Here is a 16,391-nt window from a genome sequence, read left to right on the forward strand (position 1 = left end):
TGTGTGCGTGTGCGTGTGTGTGTGTGTGTGTGTGCCTGCATGTTCATGTGTGCCTGCATGTTTGCATGTTCATGTGTGTCAGCATGCCTACATGTTCACACGTGAGTGAATCATGTTGACATGTGCGTGTGCGTCTGTCTTCACGTCCGCGTGCCTTGATGGTGACGCAGGGGTCGAGTTCGATCTCCTGGCCCAGGACTCTTCAAATTCAAAGCACTGGCGTAGTTGATCCATAGCTTCTTGAGCTATCACATCATTCTATATGTGAGTATAGTATGAGTATTGTGTGCGTGGTTGCATTTCAAGTTCCTCATAAGCGAGGTCTATAAAAGAACTTTACTGCATACGCCTTTACCATTTGCATTTTTGTGTTTCAGCTTTCTTCCAAGTCACCCATCTTCTCTGTCACCCATCTTCCTAGTAACCCATCCCATTTCCCGTCACCCATCTCCATCATCATTCTTTCCTGTACCTCTGTCACCCATCTCTTCTGTTACCCATCTTCCCTGTTACCCATCTGTCATCATTCTCTCCTGTTATCTCTGTCACAAATCTCTTCTGTTAACCATCTCTCCCGTCACCGACTGACCGTCGTGATAATCCTTGTGGACGCTGAACACCGTGACACCCATGTACTCCGGCGTTCCCCCTACGTGGACACCCTCCTGCTTGTCCACCTGCAGCAGCTGGCGTCCCTCCAGTACCACCGAGGCGTTGTACAGGTCACCGTCGCCGTCGTCAGCCGTCAGGAGGACCGCAGAGCCGTACCTGTGATCATCATCACATACCTGGGCGTCAGCCATCATGAAGGAACATACTTCACACGTTATAAAGAATGACCCATTAATATGCCTTGTATATCAATCGCATCGTACACTATTCACTATAAATAAGACTCGATACGCGACTGGTGGCATTTTACTGAGAATATATTTCGTCCACCAGGGACTTTGTTAATTCCCATAGAGAATTGATAGCGTCTCTGGTGGGCGAAACGTCTTCTCAATAAAATACCATAATCCGCATGCTATATTTTATTAACACCAGTGTTTCGTATTGCAACCAAAGGGTGCAAGTAATATTGCTCCAGTTACAGGAGTGCCAGTAATGAAGAGTGCTAGTAGCACAGTGTTGTTATTGGTGTGACAGTACTACACTGCCAGTACTAAAATACAGTGTGCCAGTACAGCAGTATCAGTACTACAATGTTAATACTTTAGTATCTGTGCTACAGTGCCGGTACTAAAGTAGTGCCGTGCCAGTACTAATAGTGCCAATGTTAGTTTCAGTACTACAGTGTCAATACCATAGTGTCAATACCGCAGTGTCAGTACCAGTGCCACAGTACCAATACTACAGTGAGAATCCCAGTACCTTGCAGCAGCCAGAGAGTGCCAGCGACCGTCAGTAAGAGTGGCTCTGGTGAGACAGAGGGAGGTGGGGGGTCGAGGGTGGAGGTGCAGTGCCACACACACTCGGCCGCCCACCACCTCCACCGCCCACCTGTCACGCCCATGTTGTGACGTCATCACCACCAGTTCCCCTCGTCTCCTCCAAGTGCGGAACCTGCAACAGCAGGAAGACAGTGTTACCACCTGCAACAGCAGGAGACATTGTTAACACCTTCAACAGCAGGAGACAGTGTTACTACCTGCAACAGCAGGAGACACTCTTACCATCTGCAACAGCAGGAGACATTGTTAACACCTGCAACAGCAGGAGACATTGTTAACACCTTCAACAGCAGGAGACAGTGTTACTACCTGCAACAGCAGGAGACACTCTTACCATCTGCAACAGCAGGAGACAATCTTGCAACAACAGAAGACAGTATTACCACCTGCAGCTGGATATGTATCTCTCATAGAAGTCCAATAGTTTCTATGAGAGACGAAATTATATTGACAAAAAAGGAGTATACAAGTTGTATAGTGATACTTCGGACAAGTTACAGTATACTCTCATACATTTCATTATATCTAAAGGTTTATATATTTTCCACATTTTAATTCCTAGAATATTTCATTAAATGTAACAAACTAGGAAATTTTTTTACACATATATCACTGTTAGTATTTCTTTTAAATATTTCATAATAAATTTCATCTTATATATATATATATATATATATATATATATATATATATATATATATATATATATATATATATACATATATATACATATATGCAATAAGATCAGAGTAAAGAGGTGATTTGAGAATATGCATATATATACATATATATATACATATATATATACATATATATATACATATATATATACATATATATATACATATATATACATATATATATACATATATATATACATATATATACATATATATATACATATATATATACATATATATATACATATATATATACATATATATATACATATATATATACATATATATATACATATATATATACATATATATATATATATATATATATATATATATATATATATATATATATATATATATATATATATATATATATACAGATATTTTATCACACTGGCCGATTCCCACCAAGGCAGGGTGGCCCGAAAAAGAAAAACTTTCACCATCATTCACTCCATCACTGTCTTGCCAGAAGGGTGCTTTACACAACAGTTTTTAAACTGCACCATTAACACCCCTCCTTAAGAGTGCAGGCACTGTACTTCCCATCTCCAGGACTCAAGTCCGACCTGCCGGTTTCCCTGAACCCCTTCATAAATGTTACTTTGCCCACACTCCAACAGCACGTAAAGTATTAAAAACCATTTGTTTCCATTCACTCCTATCAAACACGCTCACGCATGCCTGCTGGAAGTCCAAGCCCCTCGCACACAAAACCTCCTTTACCCCCTCCCTCCAACCTTTCCTAGGCCGACCCCTACCCCGCCTTCCTTCCACTACAGACTGATACACTCTTGAAGTCATTCTGTTTCGCTCCATTCTCTCTACATGTCCGAACCACCTCAACAACCCTTCCTCAGCCCTCTGGACAACAGTTTTGGTAATCCCGCACCTCCTCCTAACTTCCAAACTACGAATTCTCTGCATTATATTCACACCACACATTGCCCTCAGACATGACATCTCCACTGCCTCCAGCCTTCTCCTCGCTGCAACATTCATCACCCATGCTTCACACCCATATAAGAGTGTTGGTAAAACTATACTCTCATACATTCCCCTCTTTGCCTCCAAGGACAAAGTTCTTTGTCTCCACAGACTCCTAAGTGCACCACTCACCTTTTTCCCCTCATCAATTCTATGATTCACCTCATCTTTCATAGACCCATCCGCTGACACGTCCACTCCCAAATATCTGAATACATTCACCTCCTCCATACTCTCTCCCTCCAATCTGATATCCAGTCTTTCATCACCTAATCTTTTTGTTATCCTCATAACCTTACTCTTTCCTGTATTCACCTTTAATTTTCTTCTTTTGCACACCCTACCAAATTCATCCACCAATCTCTGCAACTTCTCTTCAGAATCTCCCAAGAGCACAGTGTCATCAGCAAAGAGCAACTGTGACAACTCCCACTTTATGTGTGATTCTTTATCTTTTAACTCCACGCCTCTTGCCAAGACCCTCGCATTTACTTCTCTTACAACCCCATCTATAAATATATTAAACAACCACGGTGACATCACACATCCTTGTCTAAGGCCTACTTTTACTGGGAAATAATTTCCCTCTTTCCTACATACTCTAACTTGAGCCTCACTATCCTCGTAAAAACTCTTCACTGCTTTCAGTAACCTACCTCCTACACCATACACTTGCAACATCTGCCACATTGCCCCCCTATCCACCCTGTCATACGCCTTTTCCAAATCCATAAATGCCACAAAGACCTCTTTAGCCTTATCTAAATACTGTTCACTTATATGTTTCACTGTAAACACCTGGTCCACACATCCCCTACCTTTCCTAAAGCCTCCTTGTTCATCTGCTATCCTATTCTCCGTCTTACTCTTAATTCTTTCAATTATAACTCTACCATACACTTTACCAGGTATACTCAACAGACTTATCCCCCTATAATTTTTTCACTCTCTTTTATCCCCTTTGCCTTTATACAAAGGAACTATGCATGCTCTCTGCCAATCCCTAGGTACCTTACCCTCTTCCATACATTTATTAAATAATTGCACCAACCACTCCAAAACTATATCCCCACCTGCTTTTAACATTTCTATCTTTATCCCATCAATCCCGGCTGCTTTACCCCCTTTCATTTTACCTACTGCCTCACGAACTTCCCCCACACTCACAACTGGCTCTTCCTCACTCCTACAAGATGTTATTCCTCCTTGCCCTATACACGAAATCACAGCTTCCCTATCTTCATCAACATTTAACAATTCCTCAAAATATTCCCTCCATCTTCCCAATACCTCTAACTCTCCATTTAATAACTCTCCTCTCCTATTTTTAACTGACAAATCCATTTGTTCTCTAGGCTTTCTTAACTTGTTAATCTCACTCCAAAACTTTTTCTTATTTTCAACAAAATTTGTTGATAACATCTCACCCACTCTCTCCTTTGCTCTCTTTTTACATTGCTTCACCACTCTCTTAACCTCTCTCTTTTTCTCCATATACTCTTCCCTCCTTGCATCACTTCTACTTTGTAAAAACTTCTCATATGCTAACTTTTTCTCCCTTACTACTCTCTTTACATCATCATTCCACCAATCGCTCCTCTTCCCTCCCGCACCCACTTTCCTGTAACCACAAACTTCTGCTGAACACTAACACTACATTTTTAAACCTACCCCATACCTCTTCGACCCCATTGCCTATGCTCTCATTAGCCCATCTATCCTCCAATAGCTGTTTATATCTTACCCTAACTGCCTCCTCTTTTAGTTTATAAACCTTCACCTCTCTCTTCCCTGATGCTTCTATTCTCCTTGTATCCCATCTACCTTTTACTCTCAGTGTAGCTACAACTAGAAAATGATCTGATATGTCTGTGGCCCCTCTATAAACATGTACATCCTGAAGTCTACTCAACAGTCTTTTATCTACCAATACATAATCCAACAAACTACTGTCATTTCGCCCTACATCATATCTTGTATACTTATTTATCCTCTTTTTCTTAAAATATGTATTACCTATAACTAAACCCCTTTCTATACAAAGTTCAATCAAAGGGCTCCCATTATCATTTACACCTGCACCCCAAACTTACCTACCACACCCTCTCTAAAAGTTTCTCCTACTTTAGCATTCAGGTCCCCTACCACAATTACTCTCTCACTTGGTTCAAAGGCTCCTTTACATTCACTTAACATCTCCCAAAATCTCTCTCTCCTCTGCATTCCTCTCTTCTCCAGGTGCATGCACGCTTATTATGACCCACTTCTCGCATCCAACCTTTACTTTAATTCACATAATTCTTGAATTTACACATTCATATTCTCTATTCTCCTTCCATAACTGATCATTCAACATTACTGCTACCCCTTCCTTTGCTCTAACTCTCTCAGATACTCCAGATTTAATCCCATTTATTTCCCCCCACCGAAACTCCCCTATCCCCTTCAGCTTTGTTTCGCTTAGGGCCAGGACATCCAACTTCTTTTCATTCATAACATCAGCAATCATCTGTTTCTTGTCATCCGCACTACATCCACGCACATTCAAGCATCCCAGTTTTATAAAGTTTTTCTTCTTCTCTTTTTTTAGTAAATGTCTACAGGAGAAGGGGTTACTAGCCCATTGCTCCCGGCATTTTAGTCGCCTCATACGACACGCATGGCTTTCGGAGGAAAGATTCTTTTCCACTTCCCCATGAACAATAGAAGAAATAAAGAAGAACAAGAGCTATTTAGAAAAAGGAGAAAAACCTAGATGTATGTATATATATATGTATGTGCGTGTCTGTGAAGTGTGACCAAAGTGTAAGTAGGAGTAGCAAGATATCCCTGTTATCTAGCGTGTTTATGAGACAGAAAAAGAAACCAGCAATCCTGCCATCATGCAAAACAGTTACAGGTTTCTGTTTCACAGTCATCTGGCAGGACGGTAGTACTTCCCTGGGTGGTTGCTGTCTACCAACCTACTACCTATAATATATAATATATATAATATATATATATATATATATATAATATATATATATATATATATATATTTATATATATATATATATTTATATATATATATATATATTTATATATATATATATATATATATATATATATATTTATATATATATATATATATATATATATATATATATATATATATATATGTATATATATATATATTTATATATATATATGTATATATATTGTATATATATATATATATATATATATATATATATATATATATATATATATATATATATGTATATATATATATATATATGTATATATATATGTATATAAACACTGATCTCTGGCTGAAGGAGACTCGAACTTACGAACCTTAGGACAAGGTACGCAGTGCTTTACCAATCTACCCACACTGGACAATACCTTGGCGTGTAGCATGCGCTACACGTTTTGATCCAAGGCAGCCAGCTTTCAGGGAGAAGGCTTACAGCTTTTCATCTCATCCCCTGCATGCAACAGCCTTACTAGAGATTTGAACAATGCATTGTTCAAATCTCTAGTAAGGCTGTTGCATGCAGGGGATGAGATGAAAAGCTGTAAGCCTTCTCCCTGAAAGCTGGCTGCCTTGGATCAAAACGTGTAGCGCATGCTACACGCCAAGGTATTGTCCAGTGTGGGTAGATTGGTAAAGCACTGCGTACCTTGTCCTAAGGTTCGTAAGTTCGAGTCTCCTTCAGCCAGAGATCAGTGTTTGTGTATATTTCGCATGCTCTCGCGAATTCCTTGCATATATGTATATATATATATGTATGTATGTATATATATATATGTATGTATATATATATATGTATATATATATATGTATATATATATATGTATATATATATATATATATATGTATATATATATGTATATATATATATATGTATATATATATATATATATGGATTTTTTTTCAATATGACACACATGCGTTCAATTTTATATATATAAAAAAATATTTTTTATATTGTAATGGGCTAGGAATGCTTGTAAGGATAATATTTAGAGGTTGCAATATCAGAGATTACTTATATTATTAACCATTGTGATGCGCTAAAATATAATAGGTCACACCGCACCTAAGAAGGGAAAAATAATTAGGTCTGATCGGAGGGAAAGGAGGCTAGTTCCAACTCCACGGATCAAGAGCACTTGACAAGCCAACAATACCTGAGGGAGATGGAGGTGGTGTAGCCCAGAGGGGTGAAGGAGAGTGCCAGCTTGACGTAGCTGTTGAGGAGGAAGGTGGTGGGTGTGGTGGGTGTGGCACACCCTGGCCCTCCCCACCCTGCCTGGCACTCACACCGTAGCGAGCCTGGAGACCCACGACACCTGTCCAAGGTAAAAAAGATGCAGACAAACGTGAGAGAGATTATGAAGTACAAGAGAGAATAGAGATATGGAGAACGTGGAGAGAAGAAGTGCATGAGACCAACAGATAAGGATAGAGATGTATTTACAGATAAATTCATAAATGAGCGTAACTAAAGAGATATATAGATATAAAAAAAAGAGAGAGAGAGAGAGAGAGAGAGAGAGAGAGAGAGAGAGAGAGAGAGAGAGAGAGAGAGATTTTACGATTTTACTTGTCTCTTGTGCTGTGCCAACAAACACAACATATCTCATTAACATTACCTGTCGTGGTGAATTACACTCACTGCCTCAACAATGAGTCTCTCACTCCTGAATGGTCTCACGTCGTGTTCCATTATTTATGTTCTTCGTCCTCATTATAACTTCTTATATTCCGTTTGTTGAAAAGATTTTATTATTTTCAGATTTTTGTAGTTATTTTTTTTGTATGTATATTATCACTTAATAATTACGTCTTATAATTTATTTACATTATTTAAAGTACATATGTTTCCCTGTGACTTTTTTTTACCTATGATATATTTGTTTTCTTCCTTCGCTTATATATACTTTCTTCTGACCAACTAACAATACCTGGCCTCTTAACACCTCCAGGGGGGGAAATATTTATATATGAAAAACTCGTGAACAAGAATAAAGGGGAAAAATTATAAAAAAAAAATATTTAATTCTATTGATCTTTAATTTTTTTTTAATTTTTAGGGAAATGAAGGCAAATTAATTATTATTATTTAAACTAATCTGGCTTCGAGAACACTAATTGTGGCTCTGTTTGCTCAGGCGAAAAGACGCGAGAAACAAGAACCAAATATAGCAATATAAACAAATGTAAATATTGTCGAACAAGAAGAAGCAGAACAAATAATCTCAATAAAAAGTCATTAAAATTAACTCGAAAGACTTTACCTTATTTGTCTTCGTAGTATTTATGCTACGAAAATATTTAATGATTATTAACTCTCTTCCAAGAATTAATATGTACCCAATCCCTGAGGTACGTTTATTGTCTTCTCTGAGGATGAGGGTCCCCATTCCAGCTATAGAGGTGGTACTTCTCTCTCTCTCTTATATATATATATATATATATATATATATATATATATATATATATATATATATATATATATATATATATATATATATATATATATATATATATATATATATATATATATATATATATATGCAAGAATCGCTAACAAGCGATACAAACGTCCCTCAGAACGAATCTGCTGAGATTTCTTACTCATTTCTGCAACTCTGCAAGCTCCTGATGATGTGTTGTAATCAACACATCATCAGGAATATTACTCGAAAAGTCACGCATTGCAAAACAAGTTTTTATTGGAACAGTTTCACTCAGTGTAGAGGTTTATTAAGTACTGACTTGATGAAGCTTACACAGAGCGAAATGTTGTTCGAATAACAGCTTGTTTTGCGGCGGGTGTCGTTTCTTCACTGATGTCAGCTGTACGACGTTTCGATCTATAACTCGAGAATAAAGCATTATCAATTTAAGACCCATCTGACGCTAAGATTTAAGGTATACAATACTGACACGTATACAAAGAAGACAATTGAGCAACACTTGGGTATTTTTAATAGAGCTACTAATAAAGACACACAGTAGTGCTCAAGTGTCTTCTTAGTCACTGTCAGGACCTGTCTGAAGAGTCTCATGAAGGAAAGTCGAGAGAGTAGTCTAGAGCGTAATTATGGAAAGTAGACCTGACGAACATAACTTCCGCCCTTAGAGACGAACTTAGAGCGGAAAATATTTTGTTCGCCTAATTTACGTAAAAAGAGGGACGCTCTGATGCACACCAGGTGACGTTCTTCGACAATAGCGAGGGAGAGTTACGGAGGATAAGAGGACAGTGTGGAAGAAATCGGAAGACAGAGGTAACAGCATGAGATGTGTAGAGGAGTCATGATTCTCTTTTTAGTAAGCAAAACTAATTACATCTGCAGTGTGCGAATATCTTCTTCTGTATGATAATATTGAGAGAGTAACATCTAGCCACGATTATTTTCTTTATATATTGCATCACACAGGATAGGTTGTACATAATTAGAGAGTGAAGACTGTCAGCCTGAGCTAGGAGGTTTAAGTAGGATATCGTCAAGCATTCCACTGTGGCTTACGTAGTTATGACATATTTATAAATTTCCTTCCAACGGGAGTGAGTTTCAACTATAATATCCCTCTTATTACCGTAAGAAGTCAGTGGGGAGAGAGGAGAGGGAAGTATCAAGAGGAGATAGTACAAGGGTAGAATAAAGAAAGAAAGAATGGGAAGCGTAGGACAAAAATGAGACAGGGATGTGTTGGGGAGAGTTACACATCTAAAGTGAAATAAAACGGCAAATGCTCGAGAAGGAAGAAGATATAGGAAAGGAGAATAAGAGAAATAGGAGGAGGAGGAGGAGGAGGAGGAAGAGGAGGGCGAGTAAGACGAGGAGGAGGGGTAGGAGGGAGAAAGAAGATGAGGAAGATGGTATCCGATGATGAGTATGAGAACGATAAAACAGTGAAAGCAGAGAATGAATACAGATGAGAAGAGAAGGTCTTTACTCTGAGATCCTTTAAATTTTATAGCACTAAATAGCCGTTCAGGCAGTTTTTTTCTTCTTTAGCCTTTCACGTCATGACAGCTTTTTTTTTTTTCTATGCGTGCTTTTATGTCGCTCTTTTTTTGACCCAGTCGTGTCATGTTCTGGATTGCTCGCCTCACCTTCCACGCTGACCGTCAGCTGCCAGGACAAAAAAAAAAAATAATAAATAAAATGGTGAGAAAATACTTTATAATCATACCATTTTTCCGGTCTAAACTTTTTCACTTGGAATAGAAGTGGACCCCAGGAAATTAGAAAACACATATATATATACACACACACACACACAGTAGTTTACAAATTAATTGGGACAGGAGTAAATTTTGTAATTATATCATAATGTGTCTTAGTCTTCGGCTTAATGTAGTTTGGGTTCTTTTCTTTTCAGGAGAGTTTACTATCGACTTCTGGGAACCATCCAGCTGTTACCCTGCGACTCTCCCCAGTGCTACAATAGCTGTTGTTCTGTAAGGTTATTCCTGCAAGCGCGCTCTGTGGGTGAATGTGGTTTCGAGAAATTATCCCCTTCATTTCCTGATTACTGCTGAAATTCGTGATGGATGTTACACTTAGGAAGTGTGCATGTATTGTAGCTCTTAGAAAACATGCTGATTTGAGTATCAGACAGATCACTGAAAATTTGAGCCTAGCAAAGTCAACTGTTGGTCGGATTCTGAAGAGAGCTGATGACACTGGTGATTGTGGAGCTCTGCATCGAGAAAGATATGGAAGAAAACGCAAGACAGCACCTCACGATGTGAAGGATCCCAAGAAAACCAGCCAAGATATTCAGTTAGCGTAAATGTTGATTCTTCAACTGTTCGATTTCTCCTTGAAGTTGGCAGAACTGCCAGAAAGCCGGTAAAGAAACAGTTATTGACTGCTGTATGAAGACAAAACGGCTGTGGTGGGCACTCGATCATGAGGGATGGACGACAGATGAATAGAGAAAAGTTATATTTTCAGATGTGGCAAATTTTGAATTAAATGGGTACATATCAGTGGTAGTGAGACGGAGCAAAGGCGAACCTCTTCGGAATGGACACATTCAATAAGCGTCAAAATACCCACTTAAGAAGATGTTTTGGGGTAACTTTACTGCTAAAGGCCCTGGACGACTTGTTATTGTTGAGGGAACGATGAACAGTATCAAATACAAGGCAATACTGGCAGCTCATTTGCTTCCCATTGTGGATAGAGACGGAGAAATTACTTGATGAAGAAGGCAATTTCCAGCAGGATCTTGCTTCATGCCACAATTCCAGAAAAATGCTGATATTCTTCGAAGAGAGTGGGCTAAGCGTTTGAAATTGCCCTGGAAACTCTCCTGACCTCACCCCAGTTGAGAATTTAGGGGTAATAACCAAACGCAGGATGGCAAAACAGGACTGTTCAGTTGTGGAAGAGCTAATTGCTGTTGTTATTAGGGCTGGTACCACGACGAAAAACTCGCAGAAATGTGTTCAATGTTAGTTGATTCTATGCTAAACCGTCTAGCAACGCTTATAAAAGCAAGGGGTAGTCACATCTCTTATTAAATCAATTTGTCTTATCATTGCCGTGCATTTTTCAAATAAACATTAATTTTCTAAATAAATGTCTTATTTCATCACCGTGCCAATTAATATGCAACTACTGTGTGTGTGTATATATAGGACCACCAAATCCTACAAGAATTAAGCACCCAGCAGAGCTAGGTGTTTTACCTTGATCCGAGGACATACGGTGGTATGGGTACCTCTGAGCTAATTTCATTCTACTCCCCGTTTGCTGCACTAACCTCCACAAGGAGGTTACAATAATATAAATACTGCTAGTGGAGGCTAGTACACCAAATATATCTTTAAGCGTATAAGAGAAAATTTTAGAAAGGTCTTAATTTTAAATGAATTCTTGCTAATTAGCCAGTTTTACCTATTCTTCACGACATATATATATATATATATATATATATATATATATATATATATATATATATATATATATATATATATATATATATATATATATATATATATATATACAGAGAGAGAGAGAGAGAGACAGACAGACAGACAGACACAGACAGACAGACAGAGACAGAGACATAGACAGAGACAGAGACAGAGAGAGAATACTGAAATACTAAGAAAGAAAAAAGTTTAACATTAACATTATTAAACACATCGTAATGTGTAAGTGACTTTTAACCACCAGAGCTTGAAAGAGCAGGTCTGGAGTTTACTCACTCTGGCATTTTGCCCAGGATGCAGCTTCCAGCACGTCTGGAGTTTCTCTCGCATCTGCTTTTCGTTTTTTATCCACATGCTACCCACAACAGTCGACGAAAACAGTTACCTATTACCCTGGCCTACCACGTGTCTCTCACTGGTCTGCCACTGGTTTACCACTGGTCTACAATTGTTCTACCACTGGTCTGCCACTGGTCTACCACTGGTCTACCACTAGTCTGCCACTGGTCTACCATTAGTCTACAGCTGGTTTACCACTGTTCTACTACTGGTCTGCCACTGGTCTAACACTGGTCTACAACTATTTTACCACTGGTTTGGTACTGTTCTACCACTGGTTTGCCACTGTTCTACCACTGGTCTGCCACTGTTCTACCACTGATCTACCACTGTCTACACTTTTCTGCCACTGGTCTGCCACTGTACTACCACTGGTTTGCACTGGTCTACCAATGGTCTACCACCAGTCTACAACTGTTCTGCCACTGGTCTGCCACTGGTCTAACACTGGTCTACAACTGGTCTTCAGCCAAATTTTTTCGGCAATAAAAGTAGTCATTCTTTACTAATTCTGGTTCACTGATTATGGGAATAATGTTTGAGGTTGCAAATTGTCTCTTTTTATAAAGATGTAGACTCAGGCTGGTTACTGTTTATCTTTGACCTGGAGAGGCAGGAAGATAAATAAACTGAACAGGAAAAAGGCTCTTGATTCAATTATTATTAAAGATTAGCCGGTATTCTCCCGGCCCGGGCCTTTTCCAAGTGGTGGCCCGGCCTTGGCTCCCTCTTTAGGGAGTGTCTGAGACCTAAGTCTCCCATGGGAGGAGGCACAAGTACCTCCTCATCTTTGGGACCAACTGTCCCCAGGCCTAGCCACAAGCTAGGCCTCTCTGGTCTGCCATCCCCGCCCCAAGGGGGCTAATGGGAATGACAGTCTTATGAGCTAAAGGCTCGGGCTCAGGCACCTACCCTACCCTAGAAGCTCTCGATTCAAACCCTCAATGCACAATTACTTAAAAAACATACAATTTGCTATATTTCTTATCAGTTTTTCTATAAATTTCTTGTGTGTCGGAGGAGGAATTAAGTGTACACCAGTTGTTTATCTTGCTTTTATTTGTGGCACTCTGTTCTTTGTCAACTTTAATGACAGGAACGATTGATTCGCTTGGAATTCAGGTATTACATCATACTACTAACTAGATTACATCAGTTCATTCACGGAAATCCTCCAGGACACGTGTGTCAAACTCTTTTAATGTTAGCTTTTAATATTAACTCTTTTCCCGGAAAACCTGGAGAAAGATAAACGCCTGGTGAAGGACTACCCATTCCAGAGCTTCCAAACTCATTCTCCCTTGACTCAGAGGACGAGAAGAATGACGAAGGCTGCGAAACTTGTGAGTCTTCAATTTCACAAGACGTTAAATAGTTTCATAACTTCACATCTTCTAAACCGCACTTGATAACTCAGAATGAGTTAAACGACCTTATTATGGATTGTTAACTGCCGAAGAGTAAGGCCGAACGTTTGGGTTATAGATTACAGCAGAGGAATATCCTCTGTGAAAATAACTTTCAAGATGCATTTCCTTCATTCGTACTTAGATTTGTTTTCCGGTCAGCTGTGGAGCAGTCAGTGATGAACATGGTGAACCTTTCCACCAGGACATTTGTCATGGGAAACACTATCAGGGGAAAACAGATCGTATCATTATTAGTAGATTACTACTGGACAATAACAAGAGAGGCTTCACAAGTGGAATACACGAGACAAGCAAAGAAGCGTCGCATTGAATCAGTGTAATTTAATTCATTACACACACACACACACACACACACACACACACACACACACACACACACACACACACACACACACACACACACACACACACACACACACACACACACACACACACACACTTTGGTCAGGAGTATCTGAGAGAATAATGTTGAATGATCGGTTATGAAAGGAAAAGAGGGAATATAATAACAAAGTCAAGGATTATGTTGATTAAAATAAGAGTGAGATGCGAAAAGTAAGTTGTACCAAGTATTTATGCATCTGGAGAAGAGAGGAGTATAAAGCAGAAAGAGATTTTGGGAGATGCTAAGTATTTAGGTAATACTGAATAGTGGAATAAATGTTGTGGGGCACTTAAATGCAAAATTGGAAGAAACTGTTGTAGAGTTTGGGATGCCAGGGGTAAACAATCATGGAGAACCTTTAACTGAACTTTGAATAGAAAGAGGTTTAGTAATCGGTAATACGTATTTAAAAAAAAGAGGATAAGTAGATGAGATACTATATAGTGCGTAATGACAACAGCTTCATAGACTTAGCATTGACAGATAAATGGTTAATGGGTAGATCTTTGAATGCGCATGATTTTAGAGGGACAACATATATATCAGATCATCATGTAGTTGTAACTACACTGAGAGTAAGAGATAGATAGGATACAGGGAGTCTGTCATCAGTAAGAGAGAAGGGAAAGTTTACAAATTAAAGGAGGTAGTGGAGGTAAGATATAAGCAACTGTTAGGTGAAAGATGGGCAAGTGAGTATAGATAATGAAGAGGAGGCTCAAGAGATGTGTGGTAGACTTAAAAATGCAGCGGTAGAATGTGCAGCTTAAGTTTGTGGATATAGAATGGTGGGTGCAGCAGGAAAGTGGAGCGATTAGTGGAATGAGGAAGTAAAGAGAGAGGTAAAGGAGAAAAAGTTAGTATATGAGATGCTTTAGAAAGCAGTAGTGATATAAATAGGGTAAAGTTAATGGAGAGTATAAGAGAGACTGAGTGGTAAAGGAGTGTAAATGAAGAGCAAAAGAGAGAATGAGGTTTTGTCATCATTTTTTTTCTGAGAATAAGAAAAAGTGTATATTTTGAACCATATAAGTGAGCAATATTTATGGATTTAGAAAAAAAGGCATGATAAAGTATTTAGGGAAGCAATGCGGCAGATGTTGTAGGCGTGTGGAATAGGTCTTAGATTATATAAAAACAGTTAAGAATTTTTATGAAGATAGGGAGGCTCAGGTTATGGTATGTAGGAGAGTTTTTTCTTGTAAAGGTAGACCTTAGACAGGGATGCGTGATGTCACCAAGATTCTTTAACCATGACATAGTGTGACCTTGACTGACCTGGCGTGGAGGCCGCAGTAGAGGCCATTAGAGAGGCAGTCAGCGGCGGGACACCCAGGGTAGCTGGCTTGGCTGAGTACACCACCTCCCAGGTCCATCAGCTGCTGGAACAACAGAACGATGTGATGAACATGCCACACTAACAACCTAGCATGGTAGTTACCACGTGTTACTTCTTGCCTTTTACGTCAAATAATTTTAACGTGTTACGCTTTGTATATATTCAGATAAATGTATCTCTCTTAATGGGTATGCACTGGGAATAGTATAATATAAGAAAAAGAAAGCATATATCTCACAATATATACATTTAAATTTACCTTAATCCCTACAGTCTAAATTAAACCATCCTTGACTAGTGATGTACTGGTGAAATATAGCCTTAATGACCCTCGTGCAGTTGATAGAATTTCAGCTTAATAAATCAGCCAACTTGTTACCTTTTCATATCAGCTGTCAACATGAGACGTAAAAATCTGTACTTTTATCTTGGTGTTCACAGCTGTTTCTAACGCAGTACATTTTAGCCTCTTTAGTTAAAGGTTGAAAAAACGCTGTCAGAAGTTTTCAAAATTATTTTGATTTTAACTTTGTGCGTGTGTGTGTGTGTGTGTGTGTGTGTGTGTGTGTGTGTGTGTGTGTGTGTGTGTGTGTGTGTGTGTGTGTGTGTGTGTGTGTGTGTGTGTGTGTGTGTGTGTGTGTGTGTGTGTGCCTTCGTGTAGTCACCGCAAAATACCTAATGGCAAAGGAAATTTCTCACATGTAATAAAAAATTTATTATATAACATTCTCAGTGGGTAATCCCTATCATCCACGCTGAACAATCTTCTGTAATAGTTTTTCTCAGTTATACTGGATGTGATTAACACTGTGTTCCACAAAATACACTG

At 38.8% G+C, this 16,391-nt stretch overlaps 1 protein-coding gene across 2 annotated transcripts in view; it reads right to left on the reverse strand.

The window, feature by feature from the left end:
• The window catches only part of LOC128687002 (putative neural-cadherin 2), a 73,347-nt gene that overhangs the window by 8,100 nt on the left and 48,856 nt on the right, over window positions 1-16,391 (reverse strand). For both annotated transcript variants that reach the window (XM_070082351.1, XM_070082350.1), the window contains exons 15-18: window positions 15,502-15,602; window positions 7,298-7,459; window positions 1,375-1,566; window positions 590-768 (exon numbers count right to left, since the gene is read on the reverse strand). In XM_070082351.1, the coding sequence (XP_069938452.1) occupies window positions 590-768; window positions 1,375-1,566; window positions 7,298-7,459; window positions 15,502-15,602 (634 nt within the window). The remainder of the gene's footprint in view (window positions 1-589; window positions 769-1,374; window positions 1,567-7,297; window positions 7,460-15,501; window positions 15,603-16,391) is intronic.

This window comes from Cherax quadricarinatus, chromosome 7 (assembly GCF_038502225.1).
Source record: "Cherax quadricarinatus isolate ZL_2023a chromosome 7, ASM3850222v1, whole genome shotgun sequence".
NCBI lineage: Eukaryota > Metazoa > Arthropoda > Malacostraca > Decapoda > Parastacidae > Cherax > Cherax quadricarinatus.